The sequence below is a fragment of the Heteronotia binoei genome, chromosome 4, assembly GCF_032191835.1.
Source record: "Heteronotia binoei isolate CCM8104 ecotype False Entrance Well chromosome 4, APGP_CSIRO_Hbin_v1, whole genome shotgun sequence".
Classification (NCBI taxonomy): domain Eukaryota; kingdom Metazoa; phylum Chordata; class Lepidosauria; order Squamata; family Gekkonidae; genus Heteronotia; species Heteronotia binoei.
Window position 1 is genome coordinate 116,033,850 of NC_083226.1, and position 26,785 is coordinate 116,060,634.

The 26,785-nt window shown below is 42.2% G+C and overlaps 1 protein-coding gene across 1 annotated transcript in view; it reads left to right on the plus strand.

The window, feature by feature from the left end:
• The window catches only part of CHD1 (chromodomain helicase DNA binding protein 1), a 101,488-nt gene extending 74,976 nt beyond the window's left edge, over positions 1 to 26,512 (plus strand). The window contains exons 23-37 of the mRNA XM_060235647.1: positions 803 to 979; positions 1,122 to 1,279; positions 2,014 to 2,055; positions 5,438 to 5,568; positions 6,322 to 6,460; positions 6,927 to 7,077; positions 8,080 to 8,202; positions 8,452 to 8,580; positions 17,275 to 17,502; positions 17,723 to 17,863; positions 18,466 to 18,644; positions 21,367 to 21,463; positions 21,641 to 21,698; positions 23,862 to 24,072; positions 25,557 to 26,512. Coding sequence (XP_060091630.1) covers positions 803 to 979; positions 1,122 to 1,279; positions 2,014 to 2,055; positions 5,438 to 5,568; positions 6,322 to 6,460; positions 6,927 to 7,077; positions 8,080 to 8,202; positions 8,452 to 8,580; positions 17,275 to 17,502; positions 17,723 to 17,863; positions 18,466 to 18,644; positions 21,367 to 21,463; positions 21,641 to 21,698; positions 23,862 to 24,072; positions 25,557 to 25,884 — 2,292 coding nt within the window. The 3' untranslated portion in view covers positions 25,885 to 26,512. The remainder of the gene's footprint in view (positions 1 to 802; positions 980 to 1,121; positions 1,280 to 2,013; positions 2,056 to 5,437; positions 5,569 to 6,321; positions 6,461 to 6,926; positions 7,078 to 8,079; positions 8,203 to 8,451; positions 8,581 to 17,274; positions 17,503 to 17,722; positions 17,864 to 18,465; positions 18,645 to 21,366; positions 21,464 to 21,640; positions 21,699 to 23,861; positions 24,073 to 25,556) is intronic.
• Positions 26,513 to 26,785: the final 273 nt, after the last annotated feature.

Below are 26,785 nucleotides of genomic sequence, written 5' to 3' on the forward strand. Positions count from 1 at the left end.
GCGTCCATCTTAGAAGGCTCCGACACCCCTCCCCTCCCAAAATATCTATTTAAGGTACATTTATCAAGATTTGGTTTTCTATTTTATTCTCTCATCTGCAACTAGAATTATTCCCTTACTGAGAACAGAACAGGTTCCAAAGTTAAGTGGTCACTAGTTTAATTGATTCTGACAACCATGAAGCAAACTGTGTTTACAGCTCTTTAAGTACCTCTTAAAAGTTTGATTAGAACAGTTAGGGAATAAGAAATAGTATTTTCTGCTTTAAATAAACATATTTATTTAAATAGACATATTGGAGAGCCAGTTTGGTGTAGTGGTTAAGTGTGCGGACTCTTATCTGGGAGAACCGGGTTTGATTCCCCACTCCTCCACTTCCACCTGCTGGAATGGCCTTGGGTCAGCCATAGTTATCACAGAGGTTGTCCTTGAAAGGGCAGCTGCTGTGAGAGCCCTCTCCAGCCCCACCCACCTCACAGGGTGTTTGTTGTGGGGGAGGAAGGTAAAGGAGATTGTGAGCCGCTCTGAGACTCTTCGGAGTGGAGGGCGGGATATAAATCCAATAAATAAAAAAAAAATATTTAGCAAAAACTGTTCTGAAACATTTTTTTTCTATTCCTGTTCATTTGACATAGTGGTCCTGATCCAATCCCAAGATATTTTATTTGAAAAAAAAATCAACTGTAGGTGTTTGGTCCATAGGGTGGAAATTGTACTCTCTGGTTGGTTGTATACTGGATTACTATTTCCACAGATGTGTATCATTTGTACCTATTTCTTGCAAAATCAAATGTTTTGATAGGTGGCTAATTTCTCCAATATGGATGAAGATGACATTGAACTGGAGCCTGAACAAAACTCAAGGAACTGGGAGGAAATAATTCCAGAGGTCCACCGACGAAGACTAGAAGAAGAAGAAAGACAAAAGGAATTGGAAGAAATTTATATGCTTCCAAGAATGAGAAACTGTGCAAAACAGGTGAGCTTTACCTTTAAGAGGTCTTCTCCCACATCCTATTGGGACTGGATCAGATTCCATTTAAAAAACTGAAAAATGTTTAACATCAAATTTGGACACTTAATATTTGTATTCTTCCTTTTTTAAAAAAAATAATCTATAGATCAGCTTTAATGGAAGTGAGGGAAGGCGTAGGAGCAGAAGATATTCTGGATCAGATAGTGATTCTATATCAGAAAGAAAACGTCCCAAAAAACGTGGAAGACCACGAACTATTCCACGGGAAACTATCAAGGGATTTAGTGATTCTGAGATTAGGAGGTAAGAAGCAAAGGAAAAGGTCTACATGTGGAAAGTAGCAAACAAAGTGTGATTGGTATATTTTAAAAAAATTAAAAGAACAAAACACTCCTAAATTGTCATAACATTATTTATCAATATATATTTTAGTTTATTTTATTGTTTTAGTTAAATTTTTAAATTGTATCTTTTTATTTAAAGGATTATCTTGATAAAGTTAGTGTATTGGACATTAATTTGTATAGTTTTATGTTGAATTGAAGTCAGCTGCTGAAATAAGTGTATCCATGCTTGTTTAAATACAAGTATGGTGTTGAAAATGATTTGCATATATGTGTTTGTTTTCTGTAATCCCTATAACTCAAAACAGGAGTTTCTAATGGCAGGTTTTTTGGAGGGGGAGTGATTGTTGGGGTGGGTTTGAGAATTGTCAGAGCAGTACTGTGTAAATATTACTAAACACAGATGCAGGTTGATTGTCTTGATTTTTGGTTACCTCATTTTCACAACATGAAATATCAATTTGAAATTACCATGTAAATCTGTATAAACCCGTGACATCATATGACCCAGGTGTACGTCATATTTTGTTAACTTCTGATATTTTGTCAAAAGAGAAAAGTCTGTAATAATTTTTAGTTAACAGTATACTGTTTGTTTTATTTGTGCACTATGCATATTTTATAGATATATCTTAAATGAGATTTGATAGTTGAAAAATCTTGCAGTTAACCTATCCAATTGTTTTCTATTAGGTTTATCAAGAGTTATAAGAAATTTGGGGGTCCTCTTGAAAGGTAAGTCTACCAGATAGCCAAGACTTCCTTTTTTTATTACGGTATATTGAAACATTAAACTGAAATTCAGTGTAATTAAAACAAAAGTAATGTTGGTTTAGCAGTATAGCCAGCCAGGATCTGAGGTGTCATAGTGTTCCGGGGAGGGTTGCTCTCCTCTTGAAAGAACAAGATCATATCAAAGATTTCAGGTTTTCACGGCTGGTAACATCATTAGGGTTTGTAGAATCTTTCGGGATCAAGTGCCGTGTTCTACTGGAGAAAGTTTTCCTTCCAGACGTTTCGTTCTCAGCTGCGGAGAACATCCTCAGTGGCGTTGCAGCCGGAGCAGGCGCTCAGACCTTCTTGGCTGCTGTGCATTGAGTGGGGCCAGGGCTGCTGGAGAGCTGCTATTTCTAGGCTGGAGGGGGTGTGATGAAAGGGCAATTGGTTTGTGGATGAGCCCATTGTTTGGTGGGGCTTCCTGGAAGGGTAGTGATAAGGAAACTGGCTGTTGAATGTGACCATTGTTCCGTGTTAATTGCTGGGAGGGTTGGAAGGGGTTTGAAGATAAGGAAGATGGTTGTTGACGGTGCTGATTGTTCTGTGGAATTTGCTGGTTGTTCTGAGACTTTCTGCAATTTATAGTCTGTAGGGTGTTTTGCAGAGCTGGGTACCAAGATTGGTGGATGAAAATGCCTTCTTCCTTTCTGTTAAAATTGTGCTGGTGTTTGTAAATCTCAATAGCTTCTCTGTTCAGGCGGGTATGATAATGTGAGACCGTAGAAAGGACTTCAGTTCTTTTAAAGTGGATGACGTGGTCTCCTTCTTGAAGTGCATGTTCAGCTACAGCTGATTTTTCTGGCTGAAACAAGCGACAGTGTCTCTTGTGTTCGGTGAGACGGGTGTTGATACTGCGTTGGGTAGTGCCAATGTACACCCTGTTGAATGGTCACATTCAACAGCCAGTTTCCTTATCACTACCCTTCCAGGAAGCCCCACCAAACAATGGGCTCATCCACAAACCAATTGCCCTTTCATCACACCCCCTCCAGCCTAGAAATAGCAGCTCTCCAGCAGCCCTGGCTCCACTCAATGCACAGCAGCCAAGAAGGTCTGAGCGCCTGCTCTGGCTTCAGTGCCACTGAGGATGTTCTCCGCAGCTGAGAACGAAACGTCTGGAAGGAAAACTTCCTCCAGTAGAACACGGCACTTGATCCCGAAAGATTCTACAAACCCTAACAAGATCATAGTTTGGGAAATAAGATCCATGCCTGTGGTTGGAGACTTGGGTCTCATCTGTAGCATACAGCATCTTAACTAACATGGCTGGTTCATTAGCTATGACTCTTCCTGAAAAAAACAAGATCTGATTTCCACCTTGCTGTGATTTCTAATGATGCATGATTCAAAAATTATTTTAATTCCAGATCAGCAAGTTGAAAGGCATGTTTTTTATTTCCTTAAATATCAGAAGTATTGTTATCCTCCTGAAAAGTTGTATTGGGAAAATTTTTTGGTTTAATAAATATCAGAATGCCACTCCCAATTGAGTGAAAATAGTAATCATGTCCTTTCTGAAAAAAATTAAAACAAGTATTTCCCCTCCCCTTGGGAAATAGGGAGGGAGTTTTAAAGTTTGAGGAGCTGAAGTGCTCAGACCAGCTGGGGGCTGGGGCAAAGTTCCTCTCCCCCCCTGCTCTTGCTGCTTACCCATGATTCTCAGTTCCCATATTATCAGGAATGGAAATATCAGAATTGGGGAGAGCCTTGTGCAAAATCAGATATTGTTGATCTGATACCAGTCATATCAGAAGAGGAGATTGGATTTATATCCCACCCTTCACTACCTGGAGGAGTCTGAGAGCAGCTTACAATCTCCTTTCCCTTTTCCCTCCTCACAACAGACACCCTGTGAGGTAAGTGTGGCTGAGAGAGCTCTCCAAGAACTGCTCTTGAGCAGAACAGCTCTGAGAGAACTTGTGGCTGACCCAAGGTCACATCAGCAAGTGCATGTGGAGAAGTGGGGAATCACCCCAGAGCCAGTTTGGTGTAGTGGTTAAGTATGCAGACTCTTATCTGGGAGAACTGGGTTTGTAGAGAGTATTTTAATTGTAGCTTATTTGTGTTTGCTGAGAATCAAATTTGAAATTATTTTAGTGGAGAATTTGAAATTGTTTTAATGAAAATTTGTAAATTATTTTAGTGAATGTTCACTGAAACTATAGTTTTTTCCCACCAATGCATCTGTTTCTCAACATGGCAAAATCTGTGGAGGCCTATATATGCAGATTGGGGCAATGTACAGACTATGGACATTTTTCTGCAAACTTTTTTGGGGGCGAAACCTTGGGAAAAATCTGAGTGTGAAATCACCTAGGAGCATTTGCACACACAGCACATTTGTGCTGGAGCTACAGCTCCGGCTTTCTCTCTCCCTCTTTCTGTGGCGGGAGAGAGTGTGAGAGCCAACTGTCATCTGGGTCAGGTGCAGAAGAGACAATGTCATCACTTCTCCTTCATTCCATGGTAGGCCTGCCATCTAAGTGAGATGAAATGGTGAACACATGATGGAGGTTAGGTGGAGCAGTGAGGAAGGTTGTCTGTCAGTGTAGGACTTGTGGGTGGGCAGGACACTGAGAAGAGGAGAGGAGTAGGTCAGGCTAGTACATAAAGGGGGCAGCAGGAGGGTAAGTGGACATGGTACCAGTGTTGGGGTAAGGGTGGAAGAGTGTGGGAAGAAAAATGAGAGGAGGAGACAGCAGTGGGAGAAAAAGAGTGCAGAAAGGTGACAGGGCAGTGTCAGAAGCCAGAGGAGAAAGCAGGGACCAGCGAGAGTTTCCCTCAGTTTCTCACAGGTCTCCACGTATATAATTAGAATAAGTGACCTTTTAATGCTTCTCCTTTTATATCGGTTCTGCTTCCTATATCTACCTAGATCCTAATAGAGATTATTACTTAGTCCCTTTGTTTGGTTTTACTATCTGTTGAAGTTAGTAAACAAATGTATGGTCTCTTATCATAGCAAAGGACTATATTAACTCAGGCACAGAAGGTGATTACCTGTTTTATTTAGTGTGGGAGAGGGAACACTTCTGCCAGAATAAAAAAGCAGGAAACAGAAGACCAGTAGCTAAGAAGTGCTCCTGGCTAGAACACTAAGAGGGGCAAATGTCTGCAAGTACTCTTGGAAGCCCTCTGCATCCATTGCCACCTGTATTGGCCACCAGTGAAGGACCTCTGTTCATTTCTACAGGAAGCTAATACAGATGCGCCTTGACTGCACATTTCCTCATTAAGAGAGTTATACAAATACCTAGCACTGATGTCTTTTCTATTGTCAATGTTGAAGGCATCTGTCATGTATGGAAACTAGATATGTAGTACTTGTGTTTTGTTACAGGTTGGATGCAATAGCTAGAGATGCTGAACTAGTGGATAAATCTGAGACAGATCTTAGACGGCTTGGAGAGCTAGTACATAATGGATGCATCAAGGCTTTAAAGGATAGTTCATCTGGACAAGAAAGAGCAGGTATAACACGCATGAAAAATGTATAATAACTGCAATAAATATTGAAAGCTATAAGAAAGAACTTGCACAATGTTTTTTCTATCCATGCTACCTTTGGCATGCCTCTGAGTGAACAAACATAGCATCTTAGATACAGTTGGTAGCAGTTGCACTTTTACCAGCCATTTCTGTGAGCTTTATCTATGTGTAATGATTGTCCATACTGGTGTTTAATTAAGGACTGTTTGGATTACTTGTGCAGATAAGTCTTTTGTGAATTAGCACTAAAAATCTGAAATGATTAGGCAGTTTCCTCAGCATCTCCCATTCCACTGCACTGGTCAGCTTAAGATAGAGAAGCTTGTTTAGTATTCTGGAATTCTGTATAAAACATGCTGTCCTGCTGCTTATAATATCATGCAAAATAAAACTTCTTATTCTAGGATGTCACTACAAGCAAAGGTAAACCAAAGAGGAGATTAAGCAACATACATTTTATGTCACAGATTACAAAGTGCATTTTCTTAGTTTGGTAGTAACTTCTGTTTGGTTAGGTACTGTAAGAGGTACAAATTTCATTTTATCAAACTTTAGGCAAGTTAGACCATGTTGGCAGTGCTTATTACCTTGATAGTATCTGGTAGAAAATTGGTGCATGTTCCTGCAGGATACCCATATTAAAATATATCCTGTTCCTTGATATTTGGGGTTGTTTTGGAGCAACTGTATATAAAATTAATGAAATATTTATCTGTGTTGTATTCCTATTTTAAGGGGGCAAACTTGGCAAAGTTAAAGGCCCAACTTTCCGAATATCAGGAGTTCAGGTAAATGCAAAACTAGTCATCTCACATGAAGAAGAACTAGCACCATTGCATAAATCCATTCCTTCAGATCCAGAGGAAAGAAAGAGGTTAGTTGATGACTTTTTGGTTTTGGTTAACACAGTGAGTAATAAATTAAAATGTTTCACCCACATACATCCAAAGTGAAGTAGCAGTTTGGAGTGTTGGTACAGACCTGAGGGGAGCCAGGTTCAAATCTTTGTCATGAAACCAGTTGGGTGGCTTTGGGCCTGTCAGTCATTCTCAGTTGAACCTAATTTACAGAGTTGTTAGCATAAAATGGAGGAAGAGAATCATGTGTGCTACCTTGAGGTCTTTAGAGGAAGAATGGAATAACAATGAACTAAAAACTCCATTGCCCTTCAATTCTGCCATAGCACATTCCTGAACAAGCCCTTGGTTTTTGCTGCTGCTACCCAGACTTAAAGAAAGATCATTCAATATTATATAATTCTATAACAGTATTCTGTAACATCTTAATAAATAATGCCTATATATAAAAGCTAATGAGCTCACACTCTAATTTTCATTTAGATACACCATACTTTGTCATACTAAGGCAGCTCATTTTGATATAGACTGGGGGAAAGAAGATGACTCCAATCTTCTAATAGGCATCTATGAATATGGATATGGTAGCTGGGAAATGATAAAAATGGATCCAGATCTCAATTTAACACACAAGGTAAGTCCTATTTTCCGTCTCGCCACCATATTGTTACTCAGAAAATGTGTGCAGAAAGATCACTGGGGCAGCAAACAGGCTGTACTTTGGATGCTTGATACAGATGCTGCTTTTCTCCTCCTTTTATTAGTATTTCTGTGATATCTTCTGAAAACTGTCACAGTTTTTTCTTTCTTTAGAAGTTCTTTGTTCCCCTATATATATTGTACAGTGAATGGGACAGTTTTTGTGACAGAAGTGAGTCATGTAGTTGAGACCAGGTCAGCCAGTGATATGATAAAGAAGAACAATAAATAAATAAAAGAAGTACAATAAATAGATAAAGCACAGTAAAAACTAACAGAAAGCCAGCAAGCCTAATAGTATCAATGCACAAAAAAACAGAGAACAAGAAATCTTAAACAAACCAACCATCCCATGAATAATAAATCAGAGAGTATAAAGTACTGGGACACAAAGGGAGAAGAGGAAATAAGAATTTAAAAATCCATTTACAGGAATGTTTGAAAAGTGCCAAAAACTCAGGTGACTATGTGTCAGATGAATGGATGTGGCTGGGTACCACAATTGAAAAGTCCTTTGGGGCAGCCAAAGCAGAGCATTCAAAGAAGACTTTGGCAAACATCAGGTTTCATAATGGTTCATTAAGCATCCTCATCCCAAACATTCTAGGGCTTTAAAGGTCACAGTGAGCAGTTTGACTTGGAACTTATAGACCTGTTTCCTAATAACATTTTGTACCATATTCCTAATCTTTGGATACCCCAAAACAGTCCCTGTGTCAGGCCTGTCATGTGAAGACCCCCTGCATGTGAAACTTAGGAAATGAGTTCTGGGGCTAAGTCTATAAGAGGCACTCCAAAGAATATGTGGGTTTCAAGCACCTAGTTGTAGAACTACATTGGACTTAAATTCAGCAACCTTTCCCAGTCTGTTCCTATTTATAAAGGTGATGAAACACTGCATATACTTCAAAGAAAGCATTTGAAATTGCATTTTTAGATTCTGCCAGATGATCCAGATAAAAAACCCCAGGCCAAGCAGTTGCAGACTCGTGCAGACTACCTCATAAAATTACTCAATAAGGATCTTGCAAAGAAGGAAGCACTAAGACTTTCTGGAGTGGTAAGTAATAACATTGTCAGAAGAAATAAATTGCAGCATCCCTTAAGTATCTTACGTAGAATATCTGTACATTGCTTTCTTCATGTTGCAATTAAGTGCAAGGTTGTACTCATAAATATGTCAAACCATAGTTTTTTATTATTTCTCCTTGAGTGTGTAACTTAGCTTGAAGAATAACTTGAGAAAGAAGCATTAGTAATAAAGAAAAGTTTAAAATAATTTGACATGATGAATTATTTTGATAATCAGGGAGGCTCAAAGAGGCGAAAAATGAGAATCAAGAAGAACAAAATGGCAAAAGTAAAAATTAAAGAGGAAATGAAAAGTGATTCTTCCCCGCCTCCTTCTGATAAATCTGAAGAAGAAGAGGATAGTAAGGTAAGCACCTCATGTATTTGTAACATCAGAATTATAGTGTTGTTGCTTTTGTCTATGAACCATACTAAAACGTTGACACCCAGATAATGTCTGGATTGCAAACAGAGGACAAAATTACAGCAAATGGTGGTTTACAAAAAGTCGTTTAGTGACTTATTATCTGATTTCAATTAGCAACTTCCTGATTGATTATCAACTCTGTTCTGAAATAGCCATGTACAGAAAGAAACTAAAATACCATTGCTTAGACAAATTAATTTTTCCCACCCATTTTATTGTATTATGTATGTTTCCTATTAGAAATAACTTTTAAAGCAATAGTGTCTTTAGAGTTGTGGCAGTTCAGTCCTGCGTCTGTTAGCTGACCCCGGCCCTGCCCACCCCTTCCCCCAGTATGCTGACCTGAAGGAGCTGTTCCACTTTGCTACTTCAGGGTATTTGCTGTTGCCACTGTCTTACTGTCCCTGTCTGGGCTCTGGTTAGGCGGGACAGCCTCCTAACCTCCCTCTGGATTTGCTAAGAACCCTTCTTGGGGCTTCCTAGGAATCTTTGGGGCTTCCCTTGAGGGTTGGCAACCAGCTATTCCACCACTTCTCTACACCCTAGGGATTCCCTAACTGACTCCTAGCATTCCAAGTGGTTGGGGGAACAAGGTGGTACAGAGGGACTCCACTGTAAACAAACAAAATATTTATTTACAATATATAACTATGTACAGGCATTTTAAAATAGTGAACAGAAGAAACAAATTGAAGTAGGGAAAAAACGCTCCTTCTCTCCCTGTTGTAATACTTGCCCATACTGGATGTCATGCAGGCAGGCACTAGGAAGGCCAGACCGTCCCGCCCACCCGGGAAAGTCCCGCCCTCGCCCCCAAATTCCCGCCTCACGGGTTGGCTAACTCGGGACCAATCAAGTCCCGGGTTCGCCAACACCGGTGAGGCTCCACTTCAGCAGCCAGCCATTGCCGAGAGAGAGAGAGAAGAGCGGAGAAGAAGAGAAAAGGATTCCCCAGTAAGTGGCCTTCCCCCTCCCCTTCATGGGCTCCGCTCTGCCAACTGCCGCCTGCTGTCCCGCTGCCCGCCACCGCCACGTGCGCTGAGCGGCCATTTGCAAGGAGCAGGCTGGGCCTGGCTTGCTTCCCGCCCCCTCCCCGTCTTCATGGGCTCCGCTCTGCCGACTGCCGCTGTCCTGCGCCGCTGCTGCCAGGTAGGCTGAGCGGGCTGGCCTGCTCCCCTCCCCCTCCCCTTCATGGGCTCCGCTCACCCACCCACCGCCACCCTTTCCCTCGACGGCTGATGGGGGCTGCTCTCCTTCCTCCCCCTCCCTCCTCTCCCCCCCACCCCAGACCCCCTTTTCCCCGAGACGGCGCGTTAAATAATTGATCCCCCCCTCCATCAATAATAGATCTCGTGTTTTCTCCTTCCCTGCCTCGCTCTGCCTTCTCTCCCCCCCCCCCCCCGCCCGCTCCGTCGTTTTCTGTTCTCGTCTACCGGCGGGAGAGAGCGAGAGAGAAGGGGGCTTGTTTTCGTGCCGCTTCCCAGCCTCCTTCATTAGGGGCAGAGCGAGAGAGAGGAGGGGGGGAGGGAGGGAGAGAGAAGCCAGGCTTAGAAATCTGGTGGTGCAAAGCAAGAGGGGGGGGTGGCAGCAGGCGCACATTCCGGTGAGATAAAGGGCTGGTTTGATGTGTGTTCCTGCGGCGGGGGCGGGGCTTTTTTTTCCCTTGCCTCGCCTGCTTTTCTCTTGCTCGGCTGTTCGCCTCTCCCCCCCCCCCGCCTCCTCTTCCCGGAGCGTAGCCTGGCGCCAGCAGTCTGCAACGGGCCTGACAAGCTTTTGAGTTATAGAAAGGAGGGAGGGAATGCGGGAGCCGAGTGCCCAGGCAGCCGGGCCGGGGATTAGCGCAGCAGAGAGCAGCAAACGGCGAGGCAACAGCCAGGCGTGCGCGCGCCCCCAGAGCCTGGAGGTGGCATAGAGCGCGCGGGGAGGCCCCAAACCGGGGGATCCCCTGCTCCCACCTGGGGATTGGCAACCCTAGGCAGGAGTGAGTCACTTGGGGGGTTTGAGGAGGCGGGAGGACGCGGCCGTTTGGAGAAGGTTGGCTGGCTGGCCGGCTTCGCCTTGTTTTGCAATGCCGGTTCAAGGCTGGGCGAGCGAGCGGGCCGGCGTCGGAGGGATTCTTGGCCGCGCTTCAGTGCCGCCGCCATCCTAAGAGGACATTCCTTTCTGCTGAACGCGGCTCTGCTGAACGCGGCTGTTCCCTCCGCCGGCCCGCACTGCTCCCCCTCCCACGTCGCCTGAGCTTCCTGGTCCCGGACGGAGAGGCCTTGGCTCCCGTCTGTCTATCCGCCCTCACAGCCCCCCCCCTCCAAAGACAGCCCCCACGCAGGCCCCGGCTGCAAAGTGGGGCAGGAGGCGAAAGCCATATGGCGGGTCACGTCAATGTTGTGCGCGGCTGATAAGAGCAGGTGGGGAGACTCCCTCCCGCCGCCCCAGGTGGTTTGGTGGGGGTTTTTGCATCATCCAGATGTTTGCATTGAGGGCCAAGGAGCTGTTTGGCCCGTGCCAATGAATGCCAGTGTGTGCTGGCAGGGCTGGCCCTACACTGGCACCCTAGGCAGGCTAACTTCTGCCACCCTCCCTCCCCCGCACTGATAATATCAAGGAGTCCTATGGGGTGCCCAGTTGGGGTCCCCAACATGGCGTCTGTGGGCACCAGGCCACCCACTTTCTTTCTTTCTTTCTTTCTCTATCTCTCTCTCTCCGCCTCTCTCCCCCTCCCTCTCCCTCTCTCTCTCTCTATCAATTGCCCCATCCCAGCTCATGCCAGGCTCTGCTTGATGTACATCAGTAATAACAAAATACAAAAATTTAAAGCAATAAAAAACATTTCCCTCAAGCTAAGGGAAATGATAAGGGTTGCTTTGTTGCTTTTACTGGGATGATCAAGACCCTTTGATACTGTGGACAGTCTTGTTGAAATGTTTGTCAGCACAAGCAGGTATCAAGGATAGTGGATTGTTTTCCTGTGAATCTGACTCAAGAGGGGTTGCTGTTGGAGCCTTTTTTTCTTTAGCAGGGAACATCATGAAGTTTCTCTTCTTTTTTCAAGTTGTATATTTTGGGGGTGGTAATGTCACCAGAAGTCTCTGTTTCCAGCAGTGGCAATTTGGGGAAGTGATGTCAATTCATGTTTCCGGCGGTGATATTTGGGGAAAATGACATCACAGGAAGTGCTGTCAAAGGAAGTGATGTCGCTTCCTGTTTCCGGCAGTGGCATTTGGGGGAAATGATGTCACAGGAAGTGATGTCACTTCCTGCTTCCGGCAGGTGGCGCGGGGAAAACGATGTCACAGGAAGTGATGTCACTTCCTGTTTCTGGTGGTGGCATGACGTCACAGGAAGTGACGTCACTTCCTGTTTGCGCACACATTCATTCCCCCCTCAAGGTGTCCTTGGCTGGCCTGCAGATATTATGGCCACCCTAGCAGGCACCTTACTTAGACTGTTGCAAGCCTGACCATACTTTCCTGAGTCTGTTGCCAGACTGACTAACTGAACTCAACTGACTGAGGGTTTCCGCCCAAAAGCTCCTATATATAATCCTGGGCAGGAACTGGTTTATCTCTCTTGCACCATTCTGGGAGACAGGCCTGAAGGACTTCCTGTCTCTCTAGTAGCCCCCCCCCCCAAGAATTGCTGGTTTCAGACAGGAGGGGAGGAGGAGGAGACTAGGCCTAGGCCTGCCTCCAGTTTGACAACTTCCTCCTAGCCAACTCCCCGTGAAAGACTAGCCAAAATGGCGTTTCTCCACAAGTTATTCATGTTGGAGATACTACTAATCTGCATTTCTGTAGAACTTTTCTTTATAAATGACCAAATTAGTATATGTGCTAGAAGTTGGCAAGTTTACTAGACTAAACTTTGTTTCAGTTCCTCGACTGGAATTGGAAGTGCACTGAGATATTAAATTGGAATGCATTGTCTCCAGGAATGTATTCTTGTCTGCCTGCATTGTGCTTATTTCTCTGTGGGCAGGGCGTATGCAGATATTTTGCAAAGGCTTCCATTTAACCCAAGAAGACGTTTCACCTCCCCGATCTATGCCCTGCCCACTCCATGAGTGGTCAAGCTTCTAATTCTTCCAGCTGCCTCACCTCTTTAAGGGATTTGGTCTGATGGAGCCTACAGGTCAGCACAGCAGCCACATCCTTTGTTCCTTCAGCTGCTCTCTCCTCTCCCCTGACAAGGTCCCAGCAGGGACAGAGTATGAGCAGTAGACCCTCTCCTGCCCCAAGGTTTCACAGGTAGACAAGCCCACTGACATAAGCTCTCTAAGCTCATCAGAGCCCCACTGACTCTTTCTTACTCTGTATGTTAAGGCTAGGATGCCCCAGCAAGTATCACTTCCAAGAGGATATTCCCCACACACCTACAGCTCTAGCCTCAAGTGACAGGCTTCTTTCCTCTTCCTACATTACTAAAAGTGGTCAAATATGTTAAGCATGACCTGAGAGCAAAAAGGCAATGCCATAGAAGAGGGGAAAATGTCTCCTGTTCTCCCCCCATCTACTCATTCTTCCTCCTCTCCCAGGAGAAAACAAGGGAAGGGATCCAGTAGGTACCAATGTCATTCATCTGAGAAGCCAGGCTCTCAAGGAAGCATACCTTCATGTCCCCATACATCCCAACTCCAGACAGTACCTTCATTTTGCATACAATCAACAACACTTTCAGTACAGGGTGCTTCCTTTTGGTGGTCTGTCCTTTTTGTCCTGAGTTCTTACCAGATTTATCAGGGGTGTCAAACATATGGCCTGGGGGCCAGGATCAGCCCATCCAGGACTCTTACCTGGCCCATGAACAATTGGTGCAAGGGAGGGAAAGGCAGGAGGTTGTGGGAGGGGCAGTGGATGAACAGGCACACATGTGGTCAAAGCTGTCAAGAAATGAAAAGGAAATGGCTAGGAGGCAGGGCTAAGAGGGTAAGGTAAATAGTGTGGGAGGAATGGAAGCAAAGGTGGAAAAAGAGGAGACATGGTGTTTTTTCCCTCCCATCATGGCTCAATGAGGAGTGACAAAACCACTACAAGGGAGGTGGAGCCGAGTGGCCGATAATGCCACCACTGCATCAGCTGCCTTCTCATTTTTTCAGTGGTGACTGGAGGGGGGTGAGAGTGGGCACGTGGAACAGCAGTTTGCCAGTGAGGGTATGAGGTCAGCAGGGAAGAGAGGAGGGCAGGCACATGGATCAGGAGGCAGCTGGGCTGTCATGTTCATGCTGCTCTGAGGAAAAAGACCTCAAAGGGAAAAGGGGTGCTGATGTCGCTGCTGCATGTCTGAACTGCCACAGAACCAGGAGGCAGTGTGAGTGTTTGGGCGGTTGACCTCTCTTCTCCCCACCTGTTTTCAGCCCATGAAGGAAAAGAGTTCATGGGAGGACAATTTTAAAAAATCCTGGAGGTTTCAGATACAGCCCTGCAGCTTCTGTGGGAAATGCAATTGGGATGAGAATTTTTTTTGGGGGGGGGGATCTGGAAGAGCTGGGTTCAGACACCCTCCCCCCCAAGCCAGGTCCCTGTCATGTGGGTCACCCATGGTCAGTTGCTTAGCCTGAACCATGTAACAGGGTTTGTGGTGGTAGGAATAAGGCAGTGGCGGGGGGGGGGGAGTTTGGTAAGCCTCCTCAGAGGGAGAAGAGAGAGTGAGAGACAGATTGCAGTCATGCTCAGCTGCTAAGGCTGGGCATATGGGGAGGGCAGTCTGAAAAACTATTTTACTTGCAAGGTCTCCTCTCCTAAAAGTGCTATATATGCAACAAATAACTGATTTTATGATATCCCTTGGGGGAGTACTAGTTTTGTATAAGATTTATTGGGGCTTTTGTGGGTTCCCGAGTAAATGAATTGCTTTCACTGCTAGAAATCAATTGCTTTTTAAAAATTTTGAGTAAAATTTCATTAATTGCGTTTACCTGTGTACTTTATAAAATTTATATCTCAGGTACCTGGCATTACATTTTATGGCACACATGACCCAGCCGGACAAAGTAGCATTTCTGTCAAATCTTGCCCTTGTAACAAATGAGTTCGACACCTCTGATTATGGTTACAACAACAGTGCATCTTAGGACTCATCATCTGAATATTTATCTTTACCTGGACAGTCTATTAATCATGTCACCATCCAGAGCACAGGTCCTTCAAGACATCCAAACAACTCCTCCACTCCCATAGGTTCTTCGTAAACCAGCACAAGAGTATTCCCACATCCTCACTGACTATCATTCATCCAGGGATGTCAGTCAACAAAACTCAGTGGTATTTCTTCCTGCCAGAAGATTGTTGCCTCAGCCCCTGGCAGCAATTATGCCCCTCATACAGGCAGCAACTGCAGATCTGATAGCCCTGAGTTCTAGATCTCATGATCTCCTGCCTCAAAACTATTCCTTAGGTCTAATTCCATCTTGTCCCCTTCAGGAGTTTCTGCTGCCACACCAAAGGGACATCATTCACTCTCATCACAAAGACATCTCTGTTCCACCCAGTGTATGGTACTGCTTCCAGTTGTGGCTCTAAGACTCCCATCTGGCAGTGAACACTCCCTTATCAGTGGAAATTGACTTCCCATGGATGCCACTGTCCACCCAGAGAGCATGTTGCCAACACCTAGTTGCCAAAGGAAAGTGAAACAAATCAGAGAAAAGAGCACAGCATTAACTGGTTGGAGCTAAGAGCAATTGGGCTCACACTTCTCTCCTTCCAACATGCTACTGTTGTGTTCTCATTGACAGTACGACAGCAAAGATGCATGTCAGTCATCAGGGAGGCACAAGGTCTTGATCCCTCCAAAAGGAAATAGCCCATCTCTTTCATTGGGCAGGGGCCCTCCATACCAACACCTTCAGGGTATTTACAATCTGAAAATAGGTAGGCTCAGTTTATAGGACCTGGATCCAGGAGAAAGGGCCCTCAATCCCAGAGTCTTCCAAACACTGACCAGGAGGATGGGTAGTGTCCTCTTTGCAGCTCCAATCAACAAAGTATCAAGGTTCCCATCAGAGAGGGGTAGAGGCACTCAGCCTTTTGACCAAAGGGTCTTCTCTGTGGCTTTCCTTCGACACTGCTCATAGCCAGAACTGTCAGCAACATATGGAGAGAAGCAGCAGACATGATCTTCATCAGCCCACTAGCCGAGCAGACCCTGATAGCAGATCTCCAATCTGATAGCAATGGCACAACTACTACCCTAGCTCATTCCGGTGGCCCATGACATTCTTTTGCAGTATTCCTGGTCCATCCCAGTCTACATTGGCTCTACCTCTCCATGTGGAAATAGAAAGGAGGGTGTTGGAGCGTCACAGTTACCCAGAAAAGATAATTAAAATGACCCTGGCATCTACAAGACCTGTATCTTAAAAAATATTAGACCGCTTTGGAGAGCTTTTTACAGGTGATGTTGCACGAAGAAAGCTAACGCAATTGCTGCAGAGGCTCCAGAGGTTCTTCAGTTCTTCTGGGGTGAACTAGAACAGGGCCTCAGACCCACACCAGTGCCAGCTGGAGGCCCTCTCATCGATTCTCTGCTGCATTGCTGGACAACCTCTCTCTAGACACGGCCACATAAAATGTTTCCAAAGAGGAACAGCAGTATCCAGTCATCCCATCTAACATTGTTTTCCTACTGAGAGCTAAACAAAATGCTGAGATTCCCACATAAACCTCCATTTGAACCATTGAACATAAGAACATAAGAGAAGCCATGTTGGATCAGGCCAACGGCCCATCAAGTCCAACACTCTGTGTCACACAGTGGCAAAAAATTTTATATACACACATACACTGTGGCTAATAGCCACTGATGGACCTGTGCTCCATATTTTTATCTAAACCCTTCTTGAAGGTGGCTATACTTGTGGCCGCCACCACCTCCTGTGGCAGTGAATTCCACATGTTAATCACCCTTTGGGTGAAGAAGTACTTCCTTTTATCCGTTTTAACCTGTCTGCTCAGCAATTTCATCGAATGCCCACGAGTTCTTGTATTGTGAGAAAGGGAGAAAAGTACTTCTTTCTCTACTTTCTCCATCCCATGCATTATCTTGTAAACCTCTATCATGTCACCCCGCAGTCGACGTTTCTCCAAGCTAAAGAGTCCCAAGCGTTTCAACCTTTCTTCATAGGGAAAGTGCTCCAGCCCTTTAATCATTCTAGTTGCCCTTCTCTGGACTTTCTCCAATGCTATAATATCCTTTTTGAGGTTGGTTCTACTAAGAATCCCATATTTCATGGTAGCCTTTCTCATAGCAATCACTTCAGTTCTTAGGAGGATCTAAGAACTTCCTGTCCTTTCTTATCAGCAAAGCGCTCTGTACCTTTCCAGAGGATTTGGTGACCCTGCACACCAACCCCTCATTCATTCCACTCTAGGTTTCCATCTTCCCTCTTTCTGCCCATATATCCTTGGGTTAAGTGGAAGGAGGGAGCAAAATACACAAAAGTATACTTTCGTATCCAGTGATGAGACGAAATCTTCATGCTAAGTCCAGTGATGGATGGAAAAAAGAATAAATAGATGCTAGTGTGAAGTCTGCAAATGGATGGAAAGGTAGTTAAAAGTGACAAAGTAATGAGTCCGTAGTTTCTAATTTGAATTGTGATTTGTTTCCATCTGAACCTTACATTGTGCTGTATTCCAGGATGACATGGCTTCAGTAAAACATACTAATAAAAAGATAAAAACAGAAAAAGAAAATGAAGAAAATCCTGATGTGGATCTTGGCATAAAAAGGGAGATTGATGAAAAAAGAGAGACAAAGGAAAACAAGAGGGATGTTAAAAGAGAGAAAAAAGAAAAAGAAGACAAGAAAGAGTTAAGGGAAAAAGACATGAAAGAAAAGAGGGAAAGCAAAGTAAAGGAAGATAAGGTAATTGAGTTCTCCCACCCACCAATGGGCACATTATTTTTTTAATACCTCTGTTGTATACTTCAGTTTGCATAAGGGGAAGAAAGCCTCTGCAGAAATGTCCATGTTCCTGTTTTGTCATTAAAAGTACTCTATATCGACAAATGAAATGCTTGGTGGCTTAGCATATTTTGTTTATGGCACAGTCTATTTAGGAATTTGTTTTCTTTTTAATTTATAGACAAATGAATCCAAATCTGATAGCAAAGATAAACCCAAGAAAACCCCAATTCCTGACATTCCTGTTCATATAACAGCAAGCAGCGAGCCAGTTCCTATATCTGAAGAATCTGAAGAGCTGGATCAAAAGACATTCAGTATAGTAAGACTTGTTCTTTGTTGCAGATAAAGATTTACCAATGCTTTGTTCTTAGGAGCAGCAGCTAACTAAAGATAATATGAAAAATGTGACTCACTGTCTCTCTCATTAGGAAAGGGATCAACAACCTGCAGCTTCTAGCCAAAATCCTAGAAGGGAACTGTCTAAATGAGGAAAGAGTGAGTGCTGCAAACTATACTTGGCAGCAGGGCACTTTATTTGAGGAGTTGTCATTCCACCCTCATTTCCTAATTGTTAGGAACTGCAGGCTAATTGTTGAATAATGTTGTGTGATACATGACTAGGTTGTTTATTGAGCAAATTTTAGCTTCTTTCATTATTGCTCAGCAAATTTTAGGTGTATTCTCAGGCAAACAATATAGTGCTAAATAGATTACTATTCACCAAAGAACTTGAACAATTACACATGATATCCTATATATTTCCAAAACTGAACTTGAATTATATTTTAGGGCATACATGCTATAAAAGGAATCTTAAAGTTTTAACAGTGTCTTTGTGTTTCCTCTATAAATATTGTCATTGATAGATTATATGATAGAATTTAATAATCTGAATTGTATACTGTTTCATTGTTTTTACAGTGCAAAGAAAGAATGAGGCCTGTTAAAGCAGCACTGAAACAGCTGGATAGACCTGAGAAAGGTCTTTCAGAAAGAGAACAATTGGAGCATACTAGACAGTGTCTTATCAAAATAGGGGATCATATAACTGAATGTTTAAAAGAATACACAAACCCTGAGCAAATCAAACAGTGGAGAAAGTAAGTTGCCTTCGAAGGAGTGGTAGAGGAAATGTTATGAGTTTATTTTTCAACATTATTACCGATATTTGTAGATAATAATTATAACAATAACAGTAATGACACATTCTAAAGAATGTGAACAAAACAGTTATGAAGGAAGGACAACAGTGACCAGTGGTGTTCCTAAATAGGCATACTTGGATCAGTGAGCTTTTATATCATATAGCATTTGGATAATCAGTAAAAACATTTAAAATGCTATACATTTTACTGCTTAATGTAATGAGCCAGTTTGGTGTAGTGGTTAAGTGTGCGGACTCTTATCTGGGAGAACCGGGTTTGATTCCCCACTCCTCCACTTGCACCTGCTGGAATGGCCTTGGGTCAGCCATAGCTCTGGCAGAGGTTGTCCTTGAAAGGGCAGCTGCTGTGAGAACTCTCTCAGCCCCACCCACCTCACAGGGTGTCTGTTGTGGGGGAGGAAGGGAAAGGAGATTGTGAGCCGCTCTGAGACTCTTCGGACTGGAGGGCGGGATATAAATCCAATATCATCTTCTTCTTCTTAATAAGCTAGGATGGAGCTGTATTCAAAAACCTTTTGTGGATTTGCTCCTTAGATTTTTCAGTGAATACAAAAAGGGTCATCTGTGAAAATAGTTGTGTGAAATAGTTGTGTTTGAGACTGGGAGGAGATTTTGTCCAAGATCAAGAGAACCCAAATTTTAAGATATTTTTAAAACAAAGGTATTTTTATTTTTTTCCAACAATGCTGCACATAGGAATTTAGCAGCTACTAAGACTAATGAAATTAGCTCCAGTCTTATTTTGGTTATTGTTTTATAATCAAACATTTCCAGTAACACTATAGATATTTTTAAAGGGATTTTCTATCCTATAATGTTTTGTATCTGAATAATACCTTTTCCCAGAATGGTAAGGTCTTGAGGAAGTGCCACCAACCATATAAAAACCACCAGAGCCTTTCCAATGTAAGTTGGGAAATATGTAGACCGATTTCATATATAGTGCAATTTCAGAAGTGTCATAAGTCATCTTGTCATAAACTTGTATGACAGTTCTTTAATGTTCAAAGAAGTTAATACATATTCCATATTTGTGTCTATTCTTGCTCATTAATAGTTAATTTATCAAAAGTTTCTAATAGCACTATGAACCAAAACTGTGCTATGCATAGAGGTAAATGGAGGGAGGGAGGGAGATGCAGAAATTCCGAGGCAATAAAAAGGCTACATGCATTGTGTCCAGCTCCTGTGTGTGTTTTTCCTTGGGAGAGGGGCAGGATGCCTTGTTTCTTATTGACAGTGTTTTCTTGAAGATTAATAAAGTGTATGGAAAATATTCAGGATAGATTCTTACTGGTTTAATTTTTTTGCCTCCAGGAACATTTGCAATTACATATAGGAAGGGCATCCCTCACCCTGGCCTCTGCCTGTAGTTATCCCACCATTATCAATTCCTGTATGATCCTGTCATCTAGCTTGCTGCATGCAGTGGAAGTGCTGCCCGGCAGGCTTTTGAATGTCCAAGTCCTGCCTTTATTTAAATAGTTTCTTTGTTAGGGCCTTTAAAAAAAGGGGGGTGGGGGCAGTGTACCGAAAATAGGCACATTGCTGAGGACGAATCATTATGCATGTTCACAATATGAATGTGTTCAATTAAGGGTGTATCTCAAAATGAAAGAAGAATGACATTTTTGAGAATGAAAATTAAGTTTTGCTATTGTATCACAGTGCAGTCTGTACATTCACCACCAGATGGAGGCTACACTCTGTTAAATCACTGTTATTTGGTGAAAATGTCTGAAATATAGTGGGACAGCATTATCATACAGTCAGCAGACCTTTTAGTATTACAATAATACAATGAATAATTTAATAAAGTAATTTAATACAATAGGAGCCAGTTTGGTGTAGTGGTTAAGTGCACAGACTCTAATAGTGGAGAACTAGGTTTGATTCCCCACTCTTCCACCTGTGCCTGCTGATGTGACCTTGGGTCAGTCATAATTCTTTCAGAGCTGTTCCCCTCAAGAGCAGTTCTCGGAGAGCTCTCTCAGCCTGACCTACCTCACGAGGGTTTTTGTTGTGGGGAAGGAGATCATAAGCCGCTCTGAGTAAATGCAGGTAAAAATACAATTTCTTCTCATCCTCTTCTCTCTGTACAATAATTTAAACAAAATGTAGGAATTGCACATGTTGAACTGACAGAGTTCTTTCAGCAACCAGGATCTAGCCCCAGTGAATGCATTTGAAAAGGCAGCCACTTTTTCAGAAATATGTGTATGCTCTTCAGCAAGAAGGGTAACTAGCTCTTCTGGAGGGATGTGCAAATGTAAAAGCTGTCTTGTGTTTTAGTACATTTAATTTTTTTAAATAGCTTGCATATTTCCTCAATATTCGATAGTTCCAAGATTAAATATTTTGCTGCAGAGTACATATTCTAATTAGTCTGTCACAAATACTTTGAAATGTATCAGTCATAAAGAATTACAGAGAACTCATGTGTGTGTGAGTGAGTGAGAGAGTTTAGTGCTAAACTAGATACAGAAGTTTTATTTTTGGTTTTTAATGTCTTATAGTGGACCCCACAATAACTCATCCAGATTGTAGGGATGGTGGTGTGCAACTGGATCAACACAATGGAGAACCAAGAATATGTGTTAACAACATTTTTAAAAACTGGGAAACTAAAATCACTTTTTTCCTTTTTCTGATTCTAGAAACTTGTGGATTTTTGTTTCTAAGTTTACAGAATTTGATGCCAGAAAACTACACAAATTGTATAAACATGCAATTAAAAAACGACAAGAAACTCAGGTAATGGATAATGTGTTACAGTCTCTTAATCTGGATTAGTAGATTGTGGTAAATAAACAAAATTAGAAAGTATTTCTAATAAATATTTGAATAGTTATAAAACTGTCAAGTGGGATTTATTGAAGTTGTGTTCTTGCAAAATTAAAACTCAGTAATAATTTACCTTATTTCTTTCAGCATCACAATGACCAAAACATCAACAGCAGTGTGAATACTCATTTGATAAGAAATCCTGGTAAGAAACTCTTGCAGAGTGTTTTCAGATATTCAAAGAAATCATATGAGCTTTGAAATAAGAAATAACAACATAAAGTAAAATAAATAATGAAATAAGTCACCTTGAGCCAAGAGGAAAGGCGGGTATAAATATCTTAATAAATAAAATAGAGTGTGTGTTCTATATAGAGGTTATATGTAGTATTCTAGTTTTTAAAAATCTGGAAGTATATGCTATCGAGGTGCAATGGTTTTCTGGTGCGTTAGTACAAAGATACAATTATTTGTCAGAGCAGCAGATTTTATCAGTATCTTCTAGCTTTTTTTAAAAAAAAATGAAGAATGCATACAAAATAGTAATGAAGGACACCATCCATAGTTCATTGGGATACAGTGGAACTTGTTTCCAAATCAGTATGTTAAGTTGTACACTTCAGTGCTTTCAAATCCAGTTTAGAACATGTGAGAATGTGTTCCATCAGTAGAGGAAGATATCTTTACATTGGGTTACACCTCCTCCTTATTCCACAGGTAAGGTTTTTACAGATTTCTTTGCAAGGCTTCCAGAACTGGTTAGAGATGGACAGTCATTGACCAGTCTGATTTTAAACTAAAGCTTCAGTAGCTCTCCCTTTAGTTTCCAGTTACCATGCCAAAAAGTCTTATTAGCCATCTCTTCCATCTCCCACATGAGAACAGCAGCAATGAAGAAAAAAAAGGGGCGGGATTTTGCTGCTGTAGCTGCTGAAGTCAAGCCACAGCTGGAGCTCTGTATGGCCATATAGACCTCCTAGGGCCAATGATAAGCCAATGTGGGGCTGGCCAGCAACTTTCTCTTTGTTGCCACTCCCTTGCCAAAGTCCCAGTCAGAATGGAGAACAAACAGCCAACAGTTCCCCATGCCAAAGCTCTCATAGTGATTGGGCTCAACAAGGGAACCTCCAGTGCAGTTTGGCAGCCTTTCTCCAGCAACCATAAAAAGCTTGAAGGCATCAAGGGCCAGTCTGTCCTACTCCATTCATTCCTATGACTATGGGTAACACTCAGGAGAGCAATTGGAGCAGCAGCTTTCCAAGCATTCTTTCTGGAAAGGCTCCTCCTGTGCTTCTGCAGCAGTGATGCCTGATGGGTCTTCCATTCACCTGGATATATGCCCTTGGTGGTAAAGGATGTACAGAAAGGGCTGCTGCCCAAAAAAGGAGCGGAGAGGGGAGGTGTCTCAGAGGGAAGAAATTTTCTCTCTTCTTCCCCATGCTCTCCTTTCAAAAGGATACATAAAAAGACACAAGCCATTGGCACCACTCTTCAGAAGAGTCTGGATCCTCCTTCCCAGATCCCAGGGCCTCCTCCCTGTAGAAACTTCTCAGTCCAACATGTGCTTGATCAGCCCATGTCCAGACCTCCTCCTGCACAAGTGCAGCAACCACACTGCCTCCACTGGTTAAACAATTATGTCGTATTCAGGCTCAGATACCATGGTGTCTAAGAACAAAGGGAAATGGCTGAGAGAGGTCACTTCTTCATTGGGGTCAGCTTCCATAAGGATCTTCTAGCAGGAGTATTTTCCTCTTCTCTGCCAGTAGAGGAAAGTATCCATAATATTGAGTAATACCTCCTTTTTTCTCCTGAGGCAGGGCTTAAGCAAATGTATTTTGTGGGTCTTCATCTGTCAATTGAAGGGGGACCCTGTCCATGCACTGCCCATTCCGTGGCTGGACAGCTTCCCCACTTAACATAACAAATGAAGCAAGAAAACAAAAATGCTGAAGCACAAGAAATTGGTCACCGTCTTCTGCAGTGGGGTTGAAGAGAAAGAAATCTTGCTCTTAACGTGAGTTCCTAGCCTAGCTGGGAGCTGAGCTGTCGCTGAAGCCTGGCGCTACTACTTGTCCCATTTCAGAACAGTCTCATTTGTGTAGCAGCAGCAGCAGCTAGCTCCTTAGCAGCTGCTCCTCTCTCCCCCACTGAGGCTTTGGTGGAGGTAAAGAAACTGCAGCCATCCCCTGTCCTGCACTGAAAGTTCAACAGTGGAAAGGCTCAACTTCACTTGTATGGATGTTAGTGTTGCAAATTAGACTATTTATTTTACAGAAATGTCATTTTTGTTTATCTAAAAAAGTCTAGTCATTTATGCTATCTAAATGTCTGCAGTAAACAAACCTCTGTATTTCTATGTATGCAGATGTGGAACGACTAAAAGAAAACACAAATCATGATGATAGTAGCAGAGACAGTTATTCCTCTGACAGACATTTATCACAGTATCATGATCATCACAAAGACAGACTTCATGGAGATGCCTACAAAAAAAGTGACTCTAGGAAAAGGCCATATTCATCTTTCAGCAATGGAAAAGATCATCGGGACTGGAATCACTACAAACAAGACAACCGGTTAGTTCACTGTGATTCAACTGTGTGTCCTACTCTGTAATCACGTCCAACATCACTCATTAATAAGATGGAATTGATTTTAAGTTAATAAAACATTGGCCATAAGAGCAGTTTATTGTATTGTTTCCTGCAAACCCCCAAGATAATGTGGATTTTGGAACATGTTGTGAATGGTTAGAGAAAGAGATTTTACTGGTATTCTGAAACTGTGTTAGGTTTTCAACTTAGCTTCAGGTCACTAATATTCGATCAAAAACATAACCCTAAGCAAAGTAAACAGTGTCATTCCCTTTAAAGTCCACTGGAATCCATTTGTGTTAAAGAGGTAGCTCTGTTTAGAATGCACTGTAGTTGATGGAACAGTAGTATTGTGCTGGACACACAGCCCAGGAACCCCTGCAAATGGTATGTCTGGTCATTCAGGTACTGGGGGAAATGGTTGTGTAATAGAAAGAGGATGGATACATAGGCAAGGAGAATAGGGGTATAAATATAAAGAGCATAATATCTTACTGACATCAGGTATTTTCTCAGCCAGTCACAATGAGGGCTAGTGATTAGGCTACCCAAAAATGGCCACCCCCCAAAATCCTGAAAGTATTTGGGATTTTTCAGGACTGCTGGATAGCCACAGTTACAGGGCATTTAACGCATTGTCAGTATCTTTAAATGCCTTCATAGTGCACTTTCAGACATTTATAAAGGGACTGCAATCCTTTTAAATGCCTTTGGAATTCACTTGCCACAGCACTGAGTCGCACAGCAGCTTAGAGAAGGTATTTAAAGGGACCGTGTCCTTAAATGCCTATTTCCCCCCTCTATTGGAAGTAATGCTGGCTGCGGGCATCTTCTCCTGAGGCCCATAGAATTGGACCTCCATTCCAATATTTTTGAACTGGGGGCGGGGGGAGGGAGGGTTGAGAAGAGGCACAGGCACCTATGCTGCAAATCTACCTTAAAAAACATCCCCCCCCCAACCCCCAGTTACTGCGGATTGATTCTCCATTATAACCCATGGGGACCATTGACTAGTTCAGTTCAGTGTATTATTACAGTCATTGACCATAAGATTTTAGTCATAACCATTGACTGTATTGGATCCCATAGGGTATAACTGAGCTGGGAAAAATTGGCAGTACAGAATATTTCCCAAATCCCAATACCATACCAATATTGCGATTTGGGAATACTGGAAAATACCTATTTTTTTCAAGTCCAATATACCCGAACCCAAAAAATACCAATTTGTTTTTGTGCATGCCCCTAAGTCAAAGCTTGGTACAACAGCCAAGAATGGTAAAATAGTGGCAAGCAGAAGCCAGTAATACGATTTGCCATTTTTGCCCCTCTACGTATCAAAAAAGCCTTTTTTAAAAGAAACTATGTAAATTATGTATTTTAAAAAAATAAAATTTAATTATTGATGCAGTTCTTATGACATACTGTTTGCTTTCTCTAGTATTACTTTACTTTTTATTTTTCAGATACTACAGTGACGGTAAACACAGAAAACTAGATGACCACAGGAGCAGAGATCACAGGTCTAATCTGGAGGGAAGTTTAAAAGACAGTCGATCACATTCAGATCATCGGTCTAGTTCAGACTACAGTCATCATAAATCTTCAAGAGACTATAGATACCATTCAGACTGGCAAATGGACCACAGAGCTTCTAGTAGTGGCCCTAGATCACCACTAGATCAAAGATCACCTTATGATTCAAGATCTCCCTTAGGACATAGATCTCCTTTTGAACATTCAACAGATCACAAAAGTACCCCTGAACATATGTGGAATAGTCGAAAAACATAGCAAAGACTAACAATTTCTGGACTTTTTTTTTTTTTTAGCCATACACACAATAAACTAACACAATTGCCTTACATGACTTGAAAAACATGGACCGGATGTGCTATCAGTAGCAGTATTGTTACTACTTTCCAGTATGCTAGTTCTATTATCCCAACAAGAAGAAGAAATATTTTTGTATTTAAAGTTTTAATGCTGCACTGTGCTGCAAATGTTGCAGCACATTTTTTAAAAAAAGAATTTGAAGATGTTTACTTTTTACAGGGACCTCAACACTGCCCCACTCAGACTGGATGTTAATCTGAACTCTTGTCAAAGTGGTTTTATCTTGAATGCAAGTTAAATTATGTTTGTAGATGAGCATTCATGTATTAATCTGTGATCATATTTCAGGAAGGAATCAAGAGGATTTTAAAAAAAAAGATTAAAGGACTTTAACTTTCCAAAGCTACTTGTTTACATTGTACACTGCAACCACCTTGCCGCTTTTCATCACAAGCTTGAATATTTAAATTCTGTTCCTAGATAATTGTAAAATATTCAGGCGTTCTCCAGTTTGATCAGCTGTAATGCCTTTTTACAAAATAGCTGTAAATTATTGTAAATTAATTAAATGAATTTTCCCCCCTCAGACTTTTCTAACTTGACTACCTTGATCTAATCTAAAAATACTATTTTTAAAATAAAACAACTGATGGATGTGGTGCTCTAATCATAAAAGGAACTTCTTTGCCCGTTCTATTAGCAATTTTATTTATTTTAAATTGAATTACTAATAAACTGAAATTATGTTTTTATAAAGTACTATACTGTATAATATGGTATTATATAAAAATTACATCGTTTTGGTCCTACTGGAGTTTTGTAGAATTAACAAAGCTCGCTAAATGAGCGTGGACGTAAA